Source organism: Arvicanthis niloticus, chromosome 8, assembly GCF_011762505.2.
Source record: "Arvicanthis niloticus isolate mArvNil1 chromosome 8, mArvNil1.pat.X, whole genome shotgun sequence".
NCBI classification, from domain to species: Eukaryota; Metazoa; Chordata; class Mammalia; order Rodentia; family Muridae; genus Arvicanthis; species Arvicanthis niloticus.
In genome coordinates, this window is record NC_047665.1 from 38472390 (window position 1) to 38497537 (window position 25148).

Below are 25148 nucleotides of genomic sequence, written 5' to 3' on the forward strand. Positions count from 1 at the left end.
TGATGTTTTTCCTGTTCATCAGATCCATCTTTCCTCTGTCTTCTGTCAGGATCCCAGTCTTACTATCCTCTACATTCCCTGGACGTCTGTTTTGTTTTGTTTTGTTTTTCTGTTTATTCATGAACTCCTGGTTGTATATCGAGGCGAGTGCATGTTTCACCTGTCGTTTTATGGTCTGAGGGAAAATTCCCAGATCAAGTCCCTGAGGACTTGTGAGTGAGTTTGGGGCCGGTGGAGGCGGGTTCTCCTTCAGCCCCTCAGTGGTATCTGAGGCTCAGTTTCGGAGTTGCTCAGAAATTGGCCCTTTGGGTTTAAGGTTACAGATACTAAGTAAATCTGAGAAGAAATTTTGTTTTCTGTATTTTTAATAAACGCCATGGTTGCTTCTCTTACAAGGGTGGGTCAAGAGGTGTTTCTTATGGTCCTTAGAGATTTACGGAAGAAACTTTGAGACAGTCAAGTAACCTGGCTTAAAAGACTGAAAGACCAAACAAATCCAAAATTTAAAACAATATAAATTATATTTACTAAAACATCTACCAAATAGCTATCAAAAAGAGTTTGTTAAATGATTGAGAAAACGAAGAGATAAATTTTATATCTGGCTCGTTGGTCTAGGGGTATGATTCTCGCTTAGGGTGCGAGAGGTCCCGGGTTCAAATCCCGGACGAGCCCAGCTTTTAATGTTTCCCATCACGGAACTTTCAAATATTAAGTTAATTAATGATGGACAACTTTTTGTTTTGTGTTGTTGGTTTTGTTTGTTTGTTTTTGTTTGGCAAGTAAGTGTTCTTTCTATGCACTTGGTTTCGGTTTGTAACGTGAACTCTTCTAATTAAAGCCAGTCGTTTTCAGATTTGACTTTCATTTTCCCATTGGTCTCTCTAGAGAGCTCTACGCCAAGAGGGTACTAAACTCTGTCAAAGATATATAGGTATATAATACAACATAGATGCTCGCCGTAATTAGAATTGCTTTTTTAAAAAGTTACGAGGTCTAAAATAGTTTTTGCTTGATAGTGATGAATTACATTGTAATGATATAAAATTGAGTTGTCACAAAAATTCACTTGCGCCCAACGTGGGGCTCGAACCCACGACCCTGAGATTAAGAGTCTCATGCTCTACCGACTGAGCTAGCCGGGCACATGCGTAAGTTTGTCCTCCACTATTATAGGAGAATAGGTATTTCACGTCTCTCCCAACACTGCCAAAGATTGTCGTAGGGCATAATTTTAGATTATATTTAGTTGTTCATATTTCTAGGTGAGAAAAAACCGAAATTCTAACAATAAAAGTTTAGCTGGACATTATTACCCTGTGATCTACATTTTCCTGCTCTTCCTATTCTCATCCACTGGTGTCTATATTTCTCTCTCTCTCTCTCTCTCTCTCTCTCTTTTCATTTCTCTTTCTGTTTTCGGCTTTCTTTCTTCTTCGTCCTCCCTTCTCTGCCCTCCCCCCGCCGCTTTCTATCATTCAGGGCTCTCCCTTTCTGTGACCCACTGAGACTCTCTGCTGCTGTTCCCATAACCTGTCAGCTCTACCGGCTCTCTTGCTGTTTGTGTTAAAAACAGACCTGAAGGGACAATAACGCAGACAAGCTCTGTAAGGTGGCTTCTGTTGACAGGTGTTGATTCATGGCAGAACAGAGGTAACGGCGTGTCCGTTAGGATCGCCTGGTAGATTTTAATTCTCATTAAGATGAGAATGTCGACTTCATAAATTTGTAGCAGGAAATATAACTGTGTGGTCTAGTTGCATTTTTCAATTGTTTTCAAAAGTGAAAAGACCAAATTCATACCCAAAGTATGAAATCAAAGCAAAACGGATTAGGTGGTAACAGTTGCATCAATTTGAAAACCTTTGATCTCTCAGCACCTTATTATTATCTGCCAGGAGCCAATGGGGATCACATTTAAAAATTCCCTCCCCAAGTGTAGTCATCCTCCTTGCCCTCTCCTATCCACGACTTCCTCTTTCCTTTACCTACGGACCTGGATGTTACTGTTACTGTCTCTCCATTTTATATGACATGTCATTCCATATTCCAGCTAAATCCATAGAACAAAAACAATTCATGTGCTACCTATTTAAAAAAGGCAGCTAGCTCCTCATTATGGTCAATTTGGCCTGTTTAGGCACAGTGTAGTGTGTACTTTAGAAAGCCTTGGCAATTTAAAAACACAAAAAGGATACAGAGGTGCAGGGACTTAATGCAATTTGTGGGACAGACTGAACCTTAGATGAAGGAAACAGGAAATCCTTTGTTCAAGAGTTACCTGAACAGGCAGCCGAGGGGACCACAGAAAGGGACAGCATGTAATAAAGGTCCTGAGCCATCTCGGATCACAGTTCAAGGGAGCCTCAGTGCGTGATGTAACTGAGTTGGGTGCGACCTCTTGGAAAGTCTTCTGGATTGAGGTGCACAAAACACAAACTATCTGCTCCGTGGGATGGATTTCCGCTCAAGTCGCCACACAGGCATCCACACATGGAGGACAGGGCTGTTGGTCAAGGGCCTGCTTTCTTCTTCAAGTGGTAATAGTGAGGTCACCCTTCAATTTATGCTTTGGTGAATAATGCGAAGCCGAGGAGAAAAAGAAGGAGGAGGAAGAGAAGGAGAAGGAGGGGAAGGAGGGAGAGGAGGGGGAGAAGGAGGAGGAAGAAGTTGTATTCTTCCAAGAATTTATTTATTATTTTGGCAAGTTCTTATTTTAGATTAAACAACAATCATGGAATTGAGCCTGTGAAAGTGTCTTTAGACAAAATGGACGATATTAAATACATCTGTAATAAGCTAAAATAAGATAACCCATTCAATCAGCTAGAGTTGGGAAAGAGATAGAAGGTTATATTTAATTTACTCCGGTGTTTCTTGAAGACTTGAAGAGGTTAGTGCTCAGCTAAGTGATTAATAGGCTGCTTCTTAGTCTTGTTCAGGGAAATAAACAAACAAAACAACACAATCCCACAAAACACTGAACAATAGCAGAGAACCACAGGGGAGTGGACACTGCTAGTCCGCTAGTTGTCTAGTTTGGCGTGGGGGATTGTTTGCCTATGTCTGTGACTCCATTGTATAACAACACAATGATCTTTAATAGAATCTGGAGAAGAATAAGACAGATTTCTGATGTCAGATGTGTCTGTCATGAAGAAGGAAGAATAAACGTCATTTGGAGCTCCTCATGATCTCAAGGGAAGCTGGAAGGAAATCTAATACTATCAAATTAATTTGCATTTGAATTCTACTTTAACCCAGTATGGAGACTGATAATTTAAAACTATATTAACTTCATCTTGATGGTCATTTTTAAATTAAGAGTTAATGTGGTCTCCTTGTTAATCGACAAAGACCAATGTCAGTTAAAGAACATTTTAGTATGTTTCTCCCCCCCCCCCCATTGTCTTATTTTTATTCATCTTTATCTTTTCTCATCTCTGTTTGTTTACACAGGCTCTCACTTTGGCTGGTCCTGAACTCACTATGTGGACCAGGCTGGGGCTGGAATTCACTGAGATCTCACTACTCTTGACTCCCTGGTGTTGGGATTAAAAATATACTCAACCACATCGGACCAACCATAGAGTTTTGCTGCAACTACGGACTAACACGTCTCAAATCTTGCTGATAAACGAGGGTAAATGAGCTGTTTAAATTCACCGCAGTAAAAGATGGTCCTTTCAAAGTCCTTAATAACTTTGCTTCTGGTTCCTTGGCTTTTAAACTTCCATTTTCTTCAGGGTCCAAGTCGCAGAAATTTGGTTCTGAAGAGGTATTGAAATAAAATAAGAGGATGAGTGAATACAAATTAAAAAGTTAGAGGCAGCTATTACTTGCATAATAATTAAGATAGACTCTAACCTCACGCAGAGATGGCATCCCAAGTAAGGAAGTGGCTGCACGTGGGTCCTTCGATAGCTCAGTTGGTAGAGCGGAGGACTGTAGGTGTGCCTTCCGGGTATCCTTAGGTCGCTGGTTCGAATCCGGCTCGAAGGAACCTGTACTTTTTAGCGTTGGTGGGGCATTCCCGTGAGAAATGAGTCTCATTTTCTGTATCTGAATGAGCCCAACACTATTCTCGATGTGCAGAGAAGTGAATGTAAGTTTTAACAATTGTTCTCTGTAATGATTTTTAATACTTCCAAGCAGGCTTTGACGTCATAGTCCACATAACCCCACCCCTGGAGATCCTTGTGCCCTTGAATAAAGGGACGGGAGATGCCGGGTAGGCCCGAGGTTTAGGGGCAAGAGTGAATCCAGGGCCTGTGGGTAATCGGTGGGGCACGCGCGCCCTCCAGTGGTCAGACAGTTCTCCGCACCTGGACCTCAGTCGCAAGTTTCTCAGCCTGCAGCTTCCTTTCACCTCTAGACAGGAGGGAAATCCTGTTCATTCAAGCTTCTTGGTTTAATTATGTTACGATGGTTTTGTTTGTTTGTTTCAAGAGGTTGGGGGGAAATTGGTGTATATCAGAATGACCTGGAGACATTTTACAACCTGGGCGACGCTAATTTCAAAAGTTCTACAGGTGATTTTAATGTGCTGCAAGGGCTTTAAAACGCTGCTAGAGTGTTTCTCTCAAAAAAACAAACCAAACCAAACCAAACCAAACAAATAGCATTGCTGGAAACGAAATGGCAGCTTTAGGGGAGAAATGCAAGAGGAGATTAGTTCAAAGGAAATCTCACATATCAGTAGAACATATATGCTAATTTTGTGCTAATTCCTTTAAACTATGTTACTCCTGCTCGCAAAATCAGTTACCTGTGGAAGAGTGTCAACGAGAAGCGATTAATATCAACTAAGACAAAGTAATTGACGAAGATTTTAGTTCAATACATCAAAGTTTACAAGGGGTTTGTGCTTTGCAAATTCTTGTACCTTCCATCTCATGTATCAGAACATTTATTCTCTTAACAAATTATTTTCAAGTTTTGGTGTAATTAGAAGCATGAAAAACCACGAGATTTTTAGTTTCAGGCCGGTGTGAGTTGGCAACTCCGGATGATCCCGTGTTTTGAAAGTGAGCTGTGAGCAAAAGAAAAACAGTTCTTTTTTTTTTTTTTTTTTTTTTTTTTTTTTTTTTTTTTGATAACGTTTGGGCCTCGAATACAAAATAGTCCTGGATTAGGCGTTTCTGCAAGGCGCAATAAGTTCCAACCTACATAGAGTCCTACATTTCTTTCCGTATCTTGGACTATATTTCTGGATATTCCAGTACCGGTAATTGAACTGAAACAAAAAAACAAATGACCTAGATTCAAACACAGCTATATACGATCTACGCTTCACTGTCTCATTAACAAAGGGAATGCGTTTGCTTACAGCTGTTGAGAACGTGATAGGAAAACAGGAAATACGTGAAATAAAAGAGTATATTAAGATAGAACTACTGGAAGTGTAGGGTTGGAAATTCTCTCGACAGTAACAAAACTCCAGACCTCGGAAGCCGAGAGAGAAATCTCAAAGAACTCGGCCATTTCCTGGAGGACAGTGTGTGGTAGAAACTAGGCTTTTCCGGATTGCAGAAAGAACCTCTGAAATGTAACTCTGTAGGTTTAGAGTGACCGAGTTGGCTGTTCTTATTCTAGCAAGGTATGATGGGAAAAGAAACGGGCAGATGCAAAACTGGAGAATGCGGGCATCGATCCCGCTACCTCTCGCATGCTAAGCGAGCGCTCTACCATTTGAGCTAATTCCCCTTCAGGCAGGAGCTGCTTGCTACCTTGCTCCTTTTTGATATCTGGATGTAACTCACTGCTAGCTGGTGTTTTCAGTTTTATCAAATAGAGATTGTGTGTGGGTGGGGGTGGGGAAGGGGGATGGAGGGGGTATTAATGTGTTTGTTGATTCTATTTTTTTTTTAAAGTCCAATTAAATCCGGACAAGATGATAAAAACGGAAGTATAGAAGTTAGAGTATTTAAGAAAGAGTTTCCTGGATTAGGTGTAATGTTTTATAATCCCAGAACTGTAGGGGAGGGGAAGAAAGAAGTCCTAAGGCAGGAGAATTGCCCTCTCTTTGAGGCCATCTTGTTTTACATAGCAAAACGAAGCTAAAAGTGTGAGATTGTGGCTTGGTGGTCACGGAAGAGTGCCGGGTACCTCCCAGTTCCGAGGACCACACAGGGGTACGTACAAATGGGCCAGGACGCAGAAATCACTGAAACAACGGTGCTGGGATTGGCAAGAAGTTAATGCTGGGACCCTGTGCACAGAAACCAGATGCCAGATCGGAATAAAACATTCGGCCGAGAAAAATAATCTAGTTCCCTAGGCTCGACTTTGGCTCACTTCTTGGTCCGAAGCAATCCTCATATCCTTCACGTCTTCTAACTTCCACGACTGACGCAACTGGGTCCAGAAATCGACTCTTTGATCTCTACAATTCAAGTAGACTCGCTCTTCAAGGTCAGTCCTTTGTCTGGCTTTTTTCTCTTTTTTTTCTTTTCTTTTTTTCCTTTTCTCCTCCTCCCCCCTCCTCCTTCTCCTCCTCCCCCCCCCCCTTCCTCCTTCCCCCTCCTCTTCTTCTTCTTCCTCTCTCTCTTTCTCTCTCTTCTTTAAATTACTGCCGGAGGCCACATGGCCAAGACTGATGACGTCTGTTTCTGGTTAATTTCTTTCCTTTGAATTCTACAGGCACCATTTCGAGGAGTTTCAAACTTAATTTTCCAAAGTAAATATCGATACGCTGGTAATTTTGAGGTAGGGCCATATAGCTAGCCCTCGACGGCCTGAAATTCACTGTATAGTCGAAGAGGAACCCGAAGTCATGATGTTCCAGGTTTTAGATCGGACTGTGGTGAGTGAGGTCCCTAGTCAACAAGCACAGGTCCAATTGCCTCTTCTTCTGAAAGCTTATCAAAGAGACTTCCGCTTGTGTGCTTAATGTTTGTTTTTAAAAACTCAATAAAATCGGAGCAAGATAATAAGAACTAAAAGAAAGAAAGCGAACCATTTAAGTCAGTGATTCTAGACCGGTTGTGGGGTGGTGTGTCTCAGCAGCGGGGATGGGAGTGCTGAGTTGGAGGCCTGCCTGGATTACTTTACGAATACCAGCTAGTCAGAGCTAGAAAACAAGGTTCTGTAAATATGAAGGAATAAATGAATAAACAAATAGGAAAAGGAAAGAAAAGAAAAAGAAACACACATCCCCAAACCTGACCCTCTATCTCTGAGCTGTGCATGGAGGCCTTACCAGCGTCTTCAGACCACCCTCAACACTTACTTTTCTCTTTTGCTTATTCATTACAGTCAGGATTGACAACAGGAGAATGGCTTTCTGTGGGAAGAAGCTCCCTCCGCGTAAGAGATTTTAAATCTCAGATGCTGAAATTGTGTATAGAAACCCACTGTTACTCCTCTCAGAGTCAGACTTGGCCTGACATTCATCACTGTCTAGATTCTTCCTTCTTACTGGACACAATCTGCCCAATCTGGCCTCGATTTATCTTTCAAATGACTATGACAAGTGTAGGCGTGGAAGAGGATGGAAAGGCTAACCCGTTCCCAAGGCACAGATCCATCTGCTGCAAGATTACACTCCCACTAATGAGGTATTTTAGCAGGAACAAATTTTGGGGTTCCAGTAACACTAGATTGATTGTTAACTTCCCAAACGCTCAGTTGTGGTCGAAGATAAGGAATATCTGAAAATTCACACTAAAGTTTTGGCAATTGCTAAATGGTGCCACCTCCCGACTTTCAGGAAGAAATACCCAAGTACCAAAATAAACTGGCCATGGCTGTCTACAACCCACAACTAGCTTTTCCAGTTGTTTCATACTTGATGCAACCATATCATTAATCTAGAAAACCTAGATAAATCTAAGAGAAAGGATGTAATGGAGAAAGGACAAGCCGGCTACAGAACATCTAGGAGAGGGTCAAGGACAGGGAACCTCACTAGGTTTTGGTTTTCCTGAAACTGTGAGCATCACTATACAGAGTGTGTCCAATGTTTGAGGACACCTAAGAGAAATAGTTATGTCGTTAACAAAGCAAAAGCAAAATCGAGACCAGATAACATTATTAAGTAGCCATTACTTATATCCTTCGATAGCTCAGTTGGTAGAGCGGAGGACTGTAGGGGGCTTAACTTTCCCTTGAGGTATCCTTAGGTCGCTGGTTCGAATCCGGCTCGAAGGAGAAGTGTTTTGATGGGTACTTAGTCGTTTAGACTTATCTAGACTTATCCTTCCTGCTCTCCTCCTTGTAGAATATGTAGAATGTGTCCTCTGTTCACAATACTTGGGTTTTTGTTTTTTTTTTTAAATTTTTATTTTTTTTAAACCATGAATTAGATATATGCGACAGACAGTGGGGTCCCGTGTGGTCTTGACATTTAGCAAAAAATTTTATGAGGCTGGACCAAGCTTACCGCAAAGCAAAACGTAACGTACCGTTTCCCAGATAAAGCCATTATTAGTTTAATCCCTTTGCATAGTGTGTCCCCACCACACTCTGCCCCACCTGCGACGGTTCTACACATACCTAAAATGTGTGGTCGTTTCATCTGGGACGGTAGTATTGAGAAAAGGTCGGTGTAAGGTCATAAAAGAGGGACCCTCTCCCTGTTCCCCTAGGAGACTAGGCAGAGCTTGTAAATGTTTCCAGCGTCTGATTTTGTTGGTGGTGTATGGTTTTTCTTTCTCAGAGGCTTTCTGGTGCACCTAGACTGCTCCAGCTCCTTACAGCCTTCCTTCAGCTCTCCAGCTTCTCTCCTATGCAGTCTCTGCTCCTAACTTTTCATACTTAATAAACTTTAAAAGTTATAAACTCCAACAAATAAAAATCTCCCTGGATGGCTTCCTATGCATTCCCGTGGTGCTCTTCTGTTTCAGGCACCAGGAAGCTGAGTAGCACCAACCAAGCATAGCAGCATAAAGATGGAGTGATTAAATGTATTAAGTTTCAATTATGTGTTGTTATGGTATGTTATGTGTATTTGCTCCAGTGTAATTGTGCATCATAACATGGGCCAGGGCATTACTAAATACTCGCTGTGATTAGCTTTTCTCAACTTGACATAAGCTAAGCCATCTGGAAGAGGGGACCTCTGTTGTGAAAATACCTCTATCAGATTTGCCTGTAGGCAAGTCTGTGGGAGCATTTACATAATTAACCATTGGTTGGAATGGCTCAGCCCACTGTGGGTGATGCCACCCTTAGGCAAGTGGTTCTGAATTATATGAGAAGCAGGGTGACCAAACTACGGTGAGCAAGCCAGTAAGCAGCACCCCTCCATGTCATCTGCTTCATTTTCTGCCTTCAAGTACCTGACTTGCTTGAGTTTCTGCCCAGGCTTCCCGTATGCTGGACTGTGATCAAGACGTTTAAGTTAAATAAACCCTTTCCTCCCCAAGTTGCTTATGGTCATAGTATTTTAACACAGCAATTGAAACCAATCTAAAACACATAGCAAAAACTTCTTAAGTTTCGTGTCTCATGCTTTTGCATTCACTCTTGATTTCCTCGTTTCTAAGGTGAACTGGGCAACAGCTCTGCTTCAGAATGGTATTGTCTATCTATGGTATCGCTGCCATTTCCATTTTAATAGGGAGAGGAGCCCCTAAAGAGACAGGATAGCACCGTAGGACAAGGGCACTGAAGGCCTTAAAAGATTTTCCTGATGGTTACCTGCATCTAAAGTAAGTCAGAAAATAGAACAAAATAACCATCTATTTGATAAGTCAAACAGATTCTGTACCTCCCTTCGATAGCTCAGTTGGTAGAGCGGAGGACTGTAGGTTATGACCCTGATATCCTTAGGTCGCTGGTTCAAATCCGGCTCGAAGGAGGTGTTTTTTAATGCCATCAAAAGATAATATAAAATGCAATAAGAACTTCAGTAATCAAGCAATCTTTACAAATTCATATTTGAAAGAGTTAGGTTTATGCCTATAAAGTACATTTAGCTTAAGCTTTTCATTTTAGTGAGACGATTTTTTTAATAGAGCTGTTTATATGTACAGGCATCTTCTCATCGTTACCCCTTCTCATGATCCAGTCTGGATTTTGTGAAAAGTAACTGCTTCTGGCAATTCAAGGAATACCTTAATCATTTTATTTCTTTGTATTGTACAGCACAGCTCGTGAAGTTTGTTTATTTTACCCTAAATCCTACAATTGAGTATTTCAAGTAACATAGGTTCACTGCATTCTCCAAATTTCCTTGAAAATCTTAGAATTGTCACCATCTTTTCAAAAGAATATTCCTTCGAGCCGGATTCGAACCAGCGACCTAAGGATCACCCCATCAGTGCTCTACAGTCCTCCGCTCTACCAACTGAGCTATCGAAGGAAGATGTTATAGAACTCTTTAACATTTGCAAAAATATATAAACACGCCAGAAACATGCCATAATGTATATAATATCCAAATTTTTCGAAACTTATATATTCCATAAAAATATCCCCGGATGGCTTCTTGTTTTTCCTAGCAGATTCATTTTCTCTCTTAGGATCAGGAAACTGAATGGCACTGTAGGTATTTGCTAGCCGAGCATGACAGCACACTTAAAAATGAAATAGTTCAAATTTTTGCTTGAGAGAGAGAGAGAGGGAGAGAGAGAGGGAGAGAGAGAGGGAGGGAGGTTTCATTTATTTGTTCCATTACAATTGTGAAAAATAGTATGTACTACTCCTTACTACTTGTCAAAGGCCTCTCAAGTATTATGTCTCATGCATTTGTGTCTACCCCTGGTTTTCCTTGTTCAGAAAGGAGAATCACGAGTTTCCTTGAAGTGGGCACTAGCTCTGCTTCAGGATGGTATTGTTTGTCTATGTTGCCATTTTCACTATTTCTAATAAAGGAGGTGCTGAGAGTGGACAGCACAGCAGGGAAAGGGCAACAAAGGAGTGGATGGTCCTGTCTGGAAGGGTTCGTGAACATTCTTAGGAGCAGTTTTTGGAAATCTGTAAAACACTTATACATTAAAAGCATTCAACTCAAACGTGTTCTTAAACACCTGTTGAAGGATCACTAGCTAAATTAGTTTTAGAATATCCTAGTATCCCCCAAAAATTTTTCTCGTATTTCAATATGAATCAGAACAAGTCCACCAACTATTTTACAAATGTTAAAGAAAGTCCAGGTATCTTCCTTCGATAGCTCAGTTGGTAGAGCGGAGGACTGTAGGGTGTTAGTGGAGTGATCCTTAGGTCGCTGGTTCGAATCCGGCTCGAAGGAGTGAGCTTTTGATGGTTGGAGTACTAGGATTTTCAAGGAAATTTGGAGAATGCAGTGAACCTATGTTACTTGAAATACTCAATCGTAGGATTTGAGGTAAGATAAACAAACCTCAGCTGCCCAACAGTACAAAGAAACAAAACGATTAAGGTATTCCTTGAATTGCTAGAAGCAGTTATTTTTCACAAAATCCAGACTGGGTCAAGATAAGGGGTAACGAAGAGAAGATTCCTTACACGACTATTTGCAAGTTCATTCATTGACGACTCAAAGATTCTTCACGATCCGCTCTATGCTCATCTACAAAAATTTCAAAGGGTCTCTCTTGTAACCCAGGTTGGTCTGGAACTTCCTTTCTTCTCCATCTCCCAAGAGCTGAGGATTACAGGGTTGCCACTACCTCCGGTTGACTTGACGTTTAATGTGTATAAACATTCCATTAACAATAATTTCAAGCACATACAAAGTAGAGAAAGCAACAGGTGTTGCCACTTAGCCATCACACTCTTGTATCTTCTTTACATGTGCCCCTCCCCCAGCTCTCAATGTTTTGAACTCTGTAAGACGCTCTCAAGTGTCACCATTGCTGGTGAAATAGTTAAAAATGAAAAGCAGGGGTCTTTTCTCTCCACATTCACTTTTAATAAAAGGAGCAGAGGTAACCAACAGCAAGCTCTCTTCAGTGAACGTCCCCAAAGTCAGCTTTAGTTATTAGGTCCTCAGACGCACCTGAACTTTACAAATTAACGCCCAGAGTCTGCGGACACCGTTGCTCTGGCTTCTGTCTTCTATAATTTTCGTGACGACGAAGGATAAAAAATTTATGTAGGGCTTTGGTGAGGGAAAAGTTAAGTCCTCAGCGTCATCTTGGGCTCCGTCGGTAAAGCAGGAGGGAAGGTTAGTACATCATTTCTAGCAGCATCGCTCGATAGTCATCAGCTGCTCTTACGAGCCTGAAGCATAGCTGTGGCCACTGCGCTGGGCCTTAAGGTCCCAACAGCGAGACCCGACTTCTTAGTGACGCAGGCTGGTGTACGGACCGCGCCCCCTGGCGGCTGTTCCGAGGCTGCACGGGGCAGTGAGCTGAACTGAGAACTTGTACTCATCAACTTGCAATTGATTCGAACACAACAGTAGTCAAACAAGCTTTTTACTCATACATTTACAGATTTAAATATTCACAAGGCGAAGTGTAAAATTACTAAAGGCGCGTTTGAAATTTTAAAACCGCAACTCCAATTAAAATTCCAAAAGTATATGTGCAAATTTATAAGCTGCTTCAAAAACTTTTAAAAATGTTTAAAACTCAGTTGAAACTTCAAATAATTAAAACTTCAAAGCTCAGACTGAAGTTTACAAGTTGCACTTCATAAAACTTTTTTAACATGTGAGTTATCCCTTCAACCACATTCGCACCACCGTCCAGGAAGAAGACGCTGTTTTGGTCTCTACAACACACTCTCCTAACACTGGTCTGCAAAAATCCCGCGAGAGGCACTAGGGCACGCTCTTGATGCTTGGAGGCAAAAATCATTCATACGCAGTTTTTAAAAAATTAAAAATATTTCGTGAGAGCTTGTCTCAGATCAGGGTTGCGCTCGACTAAGATTCTACCAGGACCCACAACCTGCGGCTCCCACCCCTTCTTTAGAGTCCAGTCTGTTGGGCCCGCCCCGCCCCCCCCCCCCCCCCCCCCCCCCGCCCCCCCCCGTCCCGTCCGCCCGCCCCGTCCCGCCCCGTCCCGCCCCGTCCCGCCCCGTCCCGCCCCGTCCCGCCCCGTCCCGTCCCGCCCCTCCCCTCCCCGCCTTGTCCCGTCCGCCCGCCCCGCCCCGCCCCGCCGTAGAACGGCACTCAGGATTTACGTCACTTGCGCCCAAACCGCAGATTGGCTCGCAGGAGTACGTCATCAGATAGCGACAGATTTACGGCTGTCGTGCTCCCCATATCTGCCATGGTGAAGGCAAGAGAGTTGGTAGAGGAGCAAAAGGCGGCGATGGAGGAAGAGGAAGAGCTGAATGCAGAGGCGGCGGAGGAGCAGGAGGAAGCCGAGGATGCGGCCAACAGCAGTAGCAGCAAGAAGAAGAAAAAGGTTGTTCCGGGTATTGTGTACTTGGGCCACGTCCCGCCGCGATTCCGGCCCCTGCACGTACGCAACCTGCTCAGCGCCTACGGCGAGGTGGGACGCGTTTTCTTCCAGGCCGAGGGTAAGCCCTGCGTCAAAAGGAGAGGGTGGCGATGCAGGCAGGCGGGCATGACTTATTTTCTTGGCGGTACACGTATGAGGCGTGGGGTGTTGGCTCTTGGAAGGCTCTGGCTCCCTACTAGCTGCTAAGCATGTAACACGTCCCTTAGATACCAGGCGCGGGGAAGGAAAATGGAAAGGGTGAGTGGATACAGATAGTGCTCTAATAACTAAGGCCTGAAAGATACCCTCGATTTTTAAAAAAGATTTATTTGTTTATTTTTTTTATTCGAGTACACTCTAGCTGTCTTCAGACACCAGAAGAGGTTATCAGATCCCATTACAGATAGTTGTGAGCCACCTCGTGGTTGCTGGGAATTGAATGCAGGATCTCTGAAAGAGGTTAAGTGCAGTCAGTACTCTTAACCACTGAGCCATCTCTCCAGCCCCCTCGATTTTCAAATAGTCCCTGAAACTGTATGATTAGCCTCCTTCAGTCTCCTACACCTCTTGACATGCACAATTTGGAATTGGAGGTGGGGACTGGTGCCATTATTAAGTTCAGAAAGTTGTCATTTGACGGGAGGAATGAGTTAAAGGAGAAGCTGCACCATACAGACAGCCCTTTTCCATCAACAACGGTAAATCGGCACCTAAACAGGCAGGTTTGGCCTTCTGGCCAAACTGAGGCTTGTCTCAGTGGGTGCTTGACCAGGGTGTGCGTTGTGTTTGGCCCACAGACCGCTTTGTGAAACGCAAAAAGAAGGCAGCCGCAGCCGCTGGAGGAAAGAAGGGAGCTAAATACAGCAAGGACTATACCGAAGGCTGGGTGGAGTTTCGAGACAAGCGCATAGCCAAGCGAGTGGCAGCCAGTCTGCATAACACGCCCATGGGCGCCCGCAAGCGCAGTCCCTTCCGTTATGACCTGTGGAACCTCAAGGTGAGGGTCTGGGTTTCCCCGCCACACTTTGATTCTTACCTCCAGCCCATGACACCCTATCCTCCTTGCTAGATCTAAGCAGCTCCCGGTTTCTTCTCCTGTTCTGGTCTTCCCTATCTTGACTTTTTTTTTTTTTGTTTTCCTGCACACAGTATTTGCATCGTTTTACTTGGTCCCACCTCAGTGAACACCTTGCCTTTGAGCGCCAGGTACGAAGGCAACGCCTGAGAGCAGAGGTCGCCCAAGCAAAGCGAGAGACTGACTTCTATCTTCGAAATGTAGAACAGGGACAACGCTTCCTTGCAGCTGATGGGGATGCTACTCGACCAAATAGCTCCTGGACATTTACTCAGCGTCCTACTGAGCAGGAGCTGAGGGACCGGAAAGCAGCACGGCCAGGAGGGCGGGAACGAGCTCGGCTGGCTACCATCCAGGACCAGGCCCGATCCAACCGAGGGCTCCTTGCCAGGATCTTTGGAGCCCCTCTACCTGCAGAGAGCAAGGAAGAACCATAGCTAGTAAGAGACTCCTGTTGGAAGAAGGAACCAGCCCTGTCCCCTTCTGGTCTGCCTCCTTCAGAGTGTAACCATCTAGGCAGATGTTTTCCCTATTCCACAGACCAAGAGTCTGGTAAAAGGCCTTTTTTGTTGGTGTCTTTTACCTACTTTGACCAAATCCTGCAAGCGCCAGACTGAGAACCTTACTCGTCCTATTCATAATGAAGACTACTGTAGGTGCCTTTTGCGTTTTGTTTGATTTCTGATTGCCTGCCCCTTTCTCAGTGGGCACCTGACAGTTTCTGGCTGGAAGAGTGGACTTGCCTTCCAGTAGGGTAATGGTCTGTGGTGTTTGTTCACTGTGGTGGGGGGGCTGAATTAACAGGAATTGGATTAGTGGTCCAATTTGAGGTTTATATTTGAAAATAAAAAATAATTTATTTTTATATGCTTTAGTTTTTCATTCAGTAAGTTTCAACTTCTTTTGAAGCCACACATGCCTCTCAGTTACTTTAGCACAGGCATGATTCTTCTCCACCCATGAATCTCAGTTACTCGGGAGATAGATCCCGATGCTCCTGTATTAGTCAGTGTTCTCTAGAGTCACACAACGTACAGGTAGTCTCTATATAGTAAGGGAATGTGCTGATGACTTACAGTCTGTAGTCCAACTCCCCAACAATGGTCAACAGCAGCTGTGAATGAAAGTCCAAGGATCTAGCAGTTGCTCAGTCCCACAAGGCAAGCAAGCGAAGGGGAGTCTTCCTTCTTCCAATGTCTTCTACGTAGGTCTCCAGCAGGTGTGGCCCAGATTAAAGGTGTGTACCAACAGCCTGGATCTGGGACTGATGACTTTGAACTCAGAGATCTGCTTGACTTTGTCTCCTGAGATTCATAGCCACTATGACTCAAGATCTCCATGCCAAGATTTAGTTCAAAAACTTGTATCTTCCAGTCTCAAGATCAGGATTACAGGTGAGCCTTCCAACTCTGCATTGACAACCAGGAATAGCCACTACAATCCACCCCTTGTCAACGTGACACAAATAATAACTTATGTTCACATGAGACAATAACAAGGTCATGAATATGCCTAACATGATATAACTATTCCTCATACAATTGCAAACACATTTGTAAATTTACAATGAGGCAATGTCCCTTTTAGTAGCTCAACTTAAATACCAATTGATGTTAAAGAAATTGGAAGAAAATGTGTTTTTAACAAAATAGAACAGAAACATTCATATTACTTTATAATCATTGTTTCTTCAACTGGTTACGTGGCCTTAACTAGTATTTATAACTACCTTCCTCTGCTATCCATTCTGTATTTCCTCTACTCTCTGCAAGCACCTCTGCAGGTCTTGGCTCTTTTCCTGGAGGAGTGACCCATACCTTCATTCCTGATGGGTCTGTGTCCTTTGTCATACTTTGGATTAGGCTGTTGTAGTTTCCCATTGACTTTAATCACAGGTCATGGATTAGTACTAAGAGATTCCCTAAGGGATCTCCTACATTCCAGACATAATCCTTCTTACCTCCATTGTAGAGAGGCAATCCAATTTCCCCATGGTAATCTGGATCTATCACCCCTCCTAACACTTATTCTGTTCTTAGCCTGTTGGTTCAAGGGCATTAGAAGCCCAAAATGACCAGGGCTCCTGTAAGTCGACATATGGTGGTTTTGCCAGAAGCATTATGTTCAGGAAAGGCAAATCCATAGCCAGAGTAAGTATCTACTCTAGTAAGAACAAAATGTCCTTTCCACAGAGGAAGTGGTCCAATGTAGTCAACCTGCCACCAGGGTGCTGGCTGGTCACCTTGAGGAATGGTGCCATATCTGGGGCTCAGTGTTGGTCTCTGCTGTTAACAGACCTGGCATTCAGCAGCAGCTGTAGCCAGGTCAGCCTTGGTGAGTAGAAGTCAGTGTTGTTGAACCCAAACATAACCTCTATCTCGGCCACCATGGCCACTTTGTTCATGTGCCCATTAAACAATGACAGGGATGGCTGGGGAAAGAGGCTGACTATCCACAGAACTGGTCACCTTATCTACTTATCTACTATTGAACTCCTCCTCAGCTGAAGTCACCTTTTGGTGAGCATTTACACGGGACACAAGTATCTTCACATCCTTTGCCCATTTGGAGAGATCTATCTACATACTTCTTCCCAGATGTCTTTCTCACCAATTTTCCAATTGTGATCTTTCCAAGTCCCTGACCATCCAGCCAACCTATTGGCTACACAGCCCATGAGTCAGCGAACAGTCGTGCATCTGGCCATTTCTTCCAAACAAATGTAGTACCATGTGTACTACATGTGTACCTGAAGTTCTGTCCACTGTAAAGATTTTCTTTCACCCGTATCTTTCAGGGCTGTCCCGGAAAGGGGTTGTAATGCTGCAGCTGCCCATTTCTGGGTGGTACCTGCATAACGTGCAGAGCCATCTGTAAACCAGGTCCTAGTCTTCTCTTCTTCAGTCAGCCGATGATAGGGAACACCCCATGAGACTATAGGCACATGCTTGGTAGCAGATGGCATTGTAACAGGAGTAGAAGCCATAGGTATTTGAGCAACTTCTTCATGTAACTTGCTTGCACCTTCAGGTCTGCTCAGACTCAACCACGTATATACCACTTCCATTTGATAACAGACTGCTGCTGTGCATGTCCTACTTTATGACTTGGAGAGTCTGATAACACCCAGCTCATGAAGTGGTCCCTCCTAAGGTGAGCATCCTGCTTCTGTGGGGCTGAAGCACTGTCTTATTTCTGGAGATAAATAAATATTTACTAATTCTCTGAGTTGCTGTGAGGACAGGTTTTATAAGAATCCTAAGTAATACACTTTCTGCACTCTGCTACCTGTGATGTTTGCTTTGACAACCAATTTGGAAAATATCATCTACTTGTGACAGTGATAAGGAGTGTCAGGAAGCTCTTAGTCTAAACAGTCACATAGCTAATACAAGGCACAGTTACATCTTCTTCTGGGTCTCTGAAAGCCTACTCTGTCCACATAAAGCCACTTCTACAGGAACAATGTTAAGAACAGAGAGAAAGTTAAGGTGAAAGATAATAATATGTAGTTGTTCTGTGTGACTAGAGCCCAATAATGAAACGTTGACAAAAGCAAGTGTTGGCTGGACTTTGTACAAACCTCTAATCTCAGTACTTGGGAGGTAGGCAGATCTCTGTGAGTTCAAGGCAACCTGGTCTACATACTTAGTTCCAGGACAGACAGGGCTACATGGTGAGGAGGAAGTGGCGAGGAGGAGGAGGAGAAAGAGGAAGAAGAGGAAAAGAAGGGGAAGGAAGAAGAGGAAGAAGAGAAGAAGAAGATAGGACAAAGTGTTTTTCAGGCTCAGATAGTGCCTTGTGACTTCATTACTAGCTGTGGGATCTGTGGTGTGGAGTTACAGCCAAAGCTAGCTGACTCCTACTTGTAATGCAGTGTGGAGTCCTATGCAGTTAACATCATTGTGTCCATACTTGCTGCATCTCAGTTGGCAATATGGACTATGGATTAGTTTGTTTGTGTGATGGCTATCCCTGGAAATTAGTTACAGACTGATGTGGGTTAAATATAAGGAAGAGTGCTCTCGTTTTTTATTTATTTGTTTATTTATTTAATTTAGGTTTTTCCTGACTAGGTTTCTCTGTGTAACCAACCATCCTGGCTGCTCTGGACCTTGCTTTGTAGTCTAGCCTGGACTTGAACTTACGGAGATCTGCCTGCCTTTGCCTCTTGAGTGCTGGGATTAAAGGCATGCACCACCACTACCTATCCTTGCTCTTTTTAAAAAACTGATTTTTAACAAATTTTTTTCTTATGTGTATGGGTGATTACCCTCATGTATGTCTGCACACAGTGGACATTACATCCCCTGATGCTGACAGTTGTGAACTGCCGTGTAAGTGTTAGGAGCCCAGGTCATCAGGAGGAGCATAGGTCCCAATGACATCAGAAGACACTGCAGTAGCCACTGTCATTTCTGTCCCCAGGTTTGTGGTGTGACAATAAAACCACTCCATTTAAGCTGCTTACTGCTGCTCAAAGATTCCTAGGCTAGGTCTCTCATAACTCAGTATTGGTACCTTACGTCCCAATCCTCTGAGCTATCTCATGAAAACTTTGAGTCAGTGCTGGAATAGGGCAAGTTTATGAGGGAGGCCAGCCTCTTTCCTTGGTCTCCACAATAAAATAATTTAGAACGAGACTCTGGCGTCCAGCAAGCAAAAGTGTTCATTTAAAAGCTCAAGAGCATGCTGGGTAGCAGAAGGGCAACCTCAGGTGAGGATAGAGGATTCAAACCACCTAGAATTGACAGATTTAGGTAAGGTGTAGTATCAGCCACAAAGACAAGCAGCATTTCTAAACACTAGCCATAAAATGCCTGAAAAAGAATTTACAGTAGCTACAAAATAGAAATAATACATTTAATCTAGCAAAACATTTTGAAACTATAAAACATTTGAAAACTATAAAACATTTAAAAGGACACGAAAACAGTGAAAGAAATGATAGCATTTCAGCAAAAAACAAAACAAAAAACCCCCAACTTAACAAAACTGGAGTCATCATACTATCTGACTCAGAAATATAGCCTACAAAGTTACGGTAACCCGAACACTATGGTGCTGACATTATAGGGAGACCAATGAAACAGAATAGCTCTATGAATCAATAGTCAATTCATTCTTCAAACAGTTGTTAAGACACAGCCGGTGAGTATGTGTGAGTGTGAGTGTGTGTGTGTGTGTGTGTGTGTGTGTGTGTGTGTGTGTGTGTGTTTCTTTGTGTTTCTATGATTGATTCATGCTTGCAGCCCCAGTATCAAGAGACTGAGGGAGGAGGATTGACCAAGCTTGGGCTATACAGTGAGTTCTAAGTCATATTGGGGTATTGGGTGAAACTTTCTAAAAACAAAACAACAAAACCTAAAAGAGAACATAAACGTGAGGCCACATCAGGGAAAGAATACTCTATTCAATATGCCACATTGGGATCTGGATATCTGCATACAGAAGAATGAAACTGAGTACATCTCACAACAAACTGGAAGGGGGAATGCCAAATGTATTAAAGACTCAAATATAACACTTGAATGCATAAAACTTCTAGAAGAAGGCACAAGGGCAAAGCACCATTGTACAAGTCTGGCTGTGGTTTTGGATGCATTTTAAAAGCACAGGCTACCAAAACAAAGACAGAAGACACAGCTCCTTACCCAGAACCACAAACTTCTGCACAGTGAAGCAAACATATGAGCAACAGAGGCCCAGGAAGTGTACAGAGTGGGAGAAAGCATGGAAAAAACCCACACATCACATGAAAGTTGATGCCCAAATACACACAAAGCACGATAGGTAGAAAACAAATAGCCTGACATAATGGAGGAAAAAAATCAGGTTACCTGTTTTTCAAAGAAGACAAAGAATAAACTAATTTATGAAAATGTGCCCAACTCATGAGTGACCAGGAAAATGAGACCCAGATCCCACTGAGTATACCTCAACTCCTGTCCTCCAGAAAGGGCTATCCATCCTCAAATATAGAAAAGGGCCGTGGGGCAGTGGTGGCCCATGCCTTTAATCCCAGCACTTGGGAGGCAGAGGCAGGTGGATTTCTGAGTTTGAGGCCAGCCTGGTCTACAGAGTGAGTTGAGTTCCAGGACAGCCACAAACAAACAAACAAACAAAACAAACAAAAACAAACAAACAAAAAGAGCCAGTGTTGGAGCCAGTGTTGGTGAGTTGTGGAAAAAAGAGGATGCTTGCACAATTTTGGTGATTTAAATTATTATAGCCATTAGAGGTACTAATATGACAATTCATTGCCAGTCATGGGCTCATGTTTGCTTTGTTCATGGTAATGAATTCTTGTCTTCTGAGACACTCTTGTCTTCACATTCAAGATTATTCATAATAACCAAGATACAAAATCAATGGACAGATGAAAACACAGCAGACACACGTGAAACATTAGTTACTCTGCCCTTTATAAAGAGGCTCTGTCACTTCCCACCGCTAGGATGAAGAAGCTGAGGACATGGAGTTGAGTGAGGTAAACCAGCCACAGAGAGAGAAATTCACTGACACTGTGCGATCTCAGTGCTCAGGCGTCAATAGTAGAGAGGCTCACCAAAGGCTGCGGATGGAGTACGACAACCACCTTGGTTATTTTGATTTAGTTAGCCTATAATACGAGTAAATACAACACAGGCTAATCCCAAACCGGTTACTAGGCATGTTTTGAATCCATGTCCTGAAACTAGGAAGTTTTACTGGCTGTGGGTGTTTCCGTAGTGTAGTGGTCATCACGCTCGCCTAACACGCGAGAGGTCCCTGGTTCGAAACCGGGCGGAAACACAGTTTTTCTCACTTTCTTGTGTGTTTTTAGACTCTCAGTTCACTCCCTATACTTTTGAGCAGTTAGAAGACATCAGTTTTCGACCCTATGATTTTAGCTTTGGCTGGTATAGTTTCTTGAACCTTAGCCATAGCAAGTATCTTGTGTAAGGACCACTGGAGGCACTTGACATAAAAGAAAGTGCAAAATAAATCTTTTCTTATCTAGGGGGATTAGCTCAAATGGTAGAGCGCTCGCTTAGCATGCGAGAGGTAGTGGGATCGATGCCCACATCCTCCAGTTATAATGTTATTTTGCGCACCTCGGTTCCACCAACAGCTTCATACATATTCAACTCCACACATTACAGATTAAAAATGACCCACATTAGCTTTCTGCTTTCCTCTCACGCTCTAAACATAAACTTTAGTGCGTCCTTCACCACATTCTGACTTTCCAGTTTCTCACATCCACATCATGCTCTCCTATGTTCATTTAACAAATGCTGCTGAGCGTCTAGATTTGATTCTTTACTCGACAGACACTGGGTCAAAACCTATTCTGTACACATAGGTTTAGGCTTTTTCTCTTAAACCACGCTATGCTGTATGTTCTTTTGCCCGCCTCTCTGGAATCTTTGTTTTCATCGCACATCCCTGCTCACTCAACCGCGTTATTGGAGGATTGTTCTGCTCCTCACGGGTGCTACCCACAGCCCTGTACTGCCGACAGCATTGCATGGACCAACCTCCACTCCGCATGAGTGGGATGTGGCAACCTCCGTACAAGTCTCAATTTTCCATGTCTAACCTCTGTAAAAACAAACAAACAAACAAAACAACACAACAACAACAACAAAAACCCCACAAAACTAAAACTAAAACAAAACAAACAACCCCGGAGAATCTTTCCTTAGGGACTTGCTGTGACTATTTGAGCCATCTGCCCGGGTTCTCTCAACAGCTCTCCAGCGTCTACATCGCTCTCCTCGAGGTGTCTCCAGGTGATCAGACCCTCCCAACCTCCTGTCCTCTGTGTGTTTTACGTGCATGCGATTCCCTTCCATCATACTTTATACAATATGTACCTTTCTTTATAGAATTAGAAATTTACAAAAAAAAAAAAAAAAAGTGCTTGTCCTGTTTCTGTAGTGTAGCGGTTATCATGCTCGCCTCACACGCGAGAGATCCTGGGTTCGAAACCGGATGGAAACATTGATGTTTTATGTTCCCAGCCACAGAAGAAAAGTTCACAGTTATGACAGTGGGATGGTCTAGGGCAATAAGGATATGACAGTGGCATGGTCTTGGTGAGATAGCCCTAAGCAATGACCCTCGCCTAAACTTCCCGTTTTGCTGTGTCTTTATAACCTGCCCCGGAAATTAAAGTTTTAGAGTTTGATCAGAACTCCAGACTAGCTCTCATTCTTTGTGTCTCTTGTCCCTTCATTCTTTCGCCCCCTTCTCTAGGGTCTTGTTGAATCTCCACGGGCCGGGGCAGTTGGCACCCAACGTGGGGCCTTTGGGTGTGTGTGATTTACTTTCCCTTTTCTTGCCAGCCCCAGAGAATTAAGTTTTGCTTTCTCAGAAGAAGTCTGATGAGTGGCTAATCCCCAACTCCATACTTAGCCTTCCTTGGTCTGCCCTGTGGTGTTGAAGATGTCCTTTGACACTTCTGCTGACAAATTCAACTGGACTATGTGGAATAAACCCAACGCATCTTTAAGAGTAGTAAGAACATATGGAACTGGAAACCAGAGGATATATTGTGTTGTAAGAGGAATGTATCGACTTGTGTAGTATATTAGTCATAGTCTTCTAGAGTAACAGAACTTATAAAGTTATACTGTCAAAAGCCCTTTTCTATGGGTTAGAAATGAGATAATGGTATTTCTTATCTTTCAATCTGTTTGTGGTAGATTATGTTTATTGATTTACATATTTGAACCATTCCTGCATCTCCAGGATGAAGCCACTTTGGTCATGGCAGAAAACATTTTGATATGTTCTCAGTGTCCTCTATAATGTTCCCTTCTAATTTCTACTTTCATTATTATAGGTCTTCTCCCGGTACTTTATTTAATCTTCCTAAAATTTGTTAATCATGTTGGTTTTCTCAAAGAAGCAATTCATGGCATTGATTCTTTGAATTGATATTTTATGTCTGTTTGCTTGTTTCTATTTCATTGATTTCAGTTCTGGGTTTGATTATTTCTTGCTCTCTTCTCTGATGGCTGTTACTCCTTGTAGTCATTGTCTAGAGCGTTCAAAACAACAGTATGTCACCAACTTCTTATGATAAGATCCCTCCTGTCTTTTGCTGTAGGCATTTAGTGCTATGAGCTTGCCTCCTAGAACCTCCTTCCTGGTGTCCAATAGTAATGGGCATGCCATGTCTTTATTTTCATCCAATTTAAAAAGAATTCAGTTTCTTTCTTGATTTCTGCCTTGACCCATTTGTCATTCAGCAGTGAGTTTTTCAGTTTTCAAGAGATTGTATGTTTTCTGCTGTTTTAATCCATGATGGTCAGATAAGAGGTAAAATGTTATTTCAATTTTCTTATATCTGTTGTGACTTGTGTATGTCCTATTATGTGGCTAATTTTAGAGCAAGTTCCATTAGATGCTGAAAAGAAAGTGTATTCTCTCATGTTTAGTTGGAATGTTCTATAGATGTCTGCTAGGTCCATTTGACTTATGTTATTTAACTGCAGTATTTCTGTGTTTAGTTTTTGTCTGGGTGACCTGTCTATTAAGGAAAGTGGGGAATAGAAGCCACCCACTATCACTGTGGGTTAAAAACATGTGATTTTAGCTGTAGTAGTATTTCTAGTATGAACTTGGGTGCCCTCGTATTTAGTGCATAGCTGTTTACAATCGCAATATTCTCTTAGTAGATTTTTCCTTTAGAGAGTATGTAGTATCCTTCCTTATCTCTTTGGGTCAGTTTTGAATAGAAGCCTGTTTTGTCTGATATTAAAATAACTGTACCTGCTTTCTTCTTGGGACCATTTGCTTAGAATACCTTTTTCCATCTTTTTACCATGAGATGCTGTCTGTCCTTGATGTGGAGGTTTATTTCTTATATTCAGTAGAAAGATGGAATCTAACCTGCTAGTCTGTTATCAATGAGCGGTGTTTATTGATTTCTGATATTTTGTTGTTGCAGTGTGAATTTTTCTCCACTCTTTTGATGTGCTGTTCTGGGATCATTTTATTTCTGGATGTGGCTAATCTCATCAGATTGAAGTTCTCCTCCTAATGTTTTCTGTCCAGCTGAATTGGGAGGTAGAAATTATTTAAATTTGGTTTTGTTATGAAATGTTTTTCTTTCCTTGTTGGTTGCGATTGACAGTTTTGCTGGATATAGTCTCTCTGAGTTTGTAGATATCTGTCCAGGCCATGCTGGCTTTCAGATTGTCCATTGACAAGTCAGGTGTTATACTAATTGGCATGTCTTTATAAGATTGATCTTTCTCCCTTGCAATTTTCAATATTGTTTCTCGGTTCTATATATTTAACGTTTTGAGTATTATGTGTTCTGGGAAGTTTCTTTTCTGGTCCTGTCTATTTGATGTTCTATATTTTTCTTCTACTTGGACAGGTACCTCCTTCTTTAGATTTGGAAAATTTTCTTTTATGAAACAAAAATTTTAAAATTTTAAAATGTTGTGTTAAGATGTTTTTTGTGCCTCTGTCAGATTTTCTGGATGTTTTGTAACTGGATTTTAAAAATATATTTAACATTTTCTTTGACTTCATTTTACCTTGTCTTCAATTTCTCTCTTGAATGTCTTGTAATTTGCTGATGAGGTTTGCCTCTGAGGTTTCTGTTTGACGTCCTAAGTTTTTTTTTTTTTTTTTTTTTTTTTAAATTTCCAGTTTTAGTTCAGTTTAGGTTTTTGTTAGTGATTCTATTTCTATTTTCCTGTCTTGAAATGTTTTCCTCATTTCATTGTCTTATGGTTTCTATTATGTGA

The 25148-nt window shown here is 42.4% G+C and overlaps 1 protein-coding gene and 10 non-coding genes across 11 annotated transcripts; 8 read left to right on the forward strand and 3 right to left on the reverse strand.

Moving 5' to 3' along the window:
- The first annotated feature begins 603 nt into the window (after positions 1-603).
- Positions 604-675, forward strand: Trnap-agg (transfer RNA proline (anticodon AGG)). Its single transcript has one exon. It is a non-coding gene; the product is annotated as a tRNA-Pro (tRNA).
- Positions 676-1072: 397 nt separating this feature from the next.
- Trnak-cuu (transfer RNA lysine (anticodon CUU)) lies at positions 1073-1145 on the reverse strand. The gene has a single exon. It is a non-coding gene; the product is annotated as a tRNA-Lys (tRNA).
- A 2769-nt stretch (positions 1146-3914) lies between these two features.
- Positions 3915-4002, forward strand: Trnay-gua (transfer RNA tyrosine (anticodon GUA)). Its single transcript is given in 2 exon segments — positions 3915-3951; positions 3967-4002. It is a non-coding gene; the product is annotated as a tRNA-Tyr (tRNA).
- Positions 4003-5633: 1631 nt separating this feature from the next.
- Positions 5634-5706, reverse strand: Trnaa-agc (transfer RNA alanine (anticodon AGC)). Its single transcript has one exon. It is a non-coding gene; the product is annotated as a tRNA-Ala (tRNA).
- Positions 5707-8055: 2349 nt separating this feature from the next.
- Positions 8056-8151, forward strand: Trnay-gua (transfer RNA tyrosine (anticodon GUA)). The gene is made up of 2 exons: positions 8056-8092; positions 8116-8151. It is a non-coding gene; the product is annotated as a tRNA-Tyr (tRNA).
- Positions 8152-9715: 1564 nt separating this feature from the next.
- On the forward strand, positions 9716-9802 carry Trnay-gua (transfer RNA tyrosine (anticodon GUA)). Its single transcript is given in 2 exon segments — positions 9716-9752; positions 9767-9802. It is a non-coding gene; the product is annotated as a tRNA-Tyr (tRNA).
- A 416-nt stretch (positions 9803-10218) lies between these two features.
- Positions 10219-10306, reverse strand: Trnay-gua (transfer RNA tyrosine (anticodon GUA)). Its single transcript is given in 2 exon segments — positions 10219-10254; positions 10270-10306. It is a non-coding gene; the product is annotated as a tRNA-Tyr (tRNA).
- An 800-nt stretch (positions 10307-11106) lies between these two features.
- Positions 11107-11194, forward strand: Trnay-gua (transfer RNA tyrosine (anticodon GUA)). The gene is given in 2 exon segments: positions 11107-11143; positions 11159-11194. It is a non-coding gene; the product is annotated as a tRNA-Tyr (tRNA).
- A 1912-nt stretch (positions 11195-13106) lies between these two features.
- On the forward strand, positions 13107-15259 carry LOC117713852 (activator of basal transcription 1). Its single transcript, XM_034510358.2, has 3 exons — positions 13107-13398; positions 14117-14316; positions 14469-15259. Exons 1-3 carry the CDS (start codon positions 13146-13148, stop codon positions 14829-14831), a joined length of 816 nt encoding a protein of 271 aa, XP_034366249.1. The 5' UTR covers positions 13107-13145; the 3' UTR covers positions 14832-15259.
- Positions 15260-21116: 5857 nt separating this feature from the next.
- On the forward strand, positions 21117-21189 carry Trnav-aac (transfer RNA valine (anticodon AAC)). Its single transcript has one exon. It is a non-coding gene; the product is annotated as a tRNA-Val (tRNA).
- Positions 21190-21396: 207 nt separating this feature from the next.
- Positions 21397-21469, forward strand: Trnaa-agc (transfer RNA alanine (anticodon AGC)). The gene has a single exon. It is a non-coding gene; the product is annotated as a tRNA-Ala (tRNA).
- The last annotated feature ends 3679 nt before the right edge of the window (positions 21470-25148 follow it).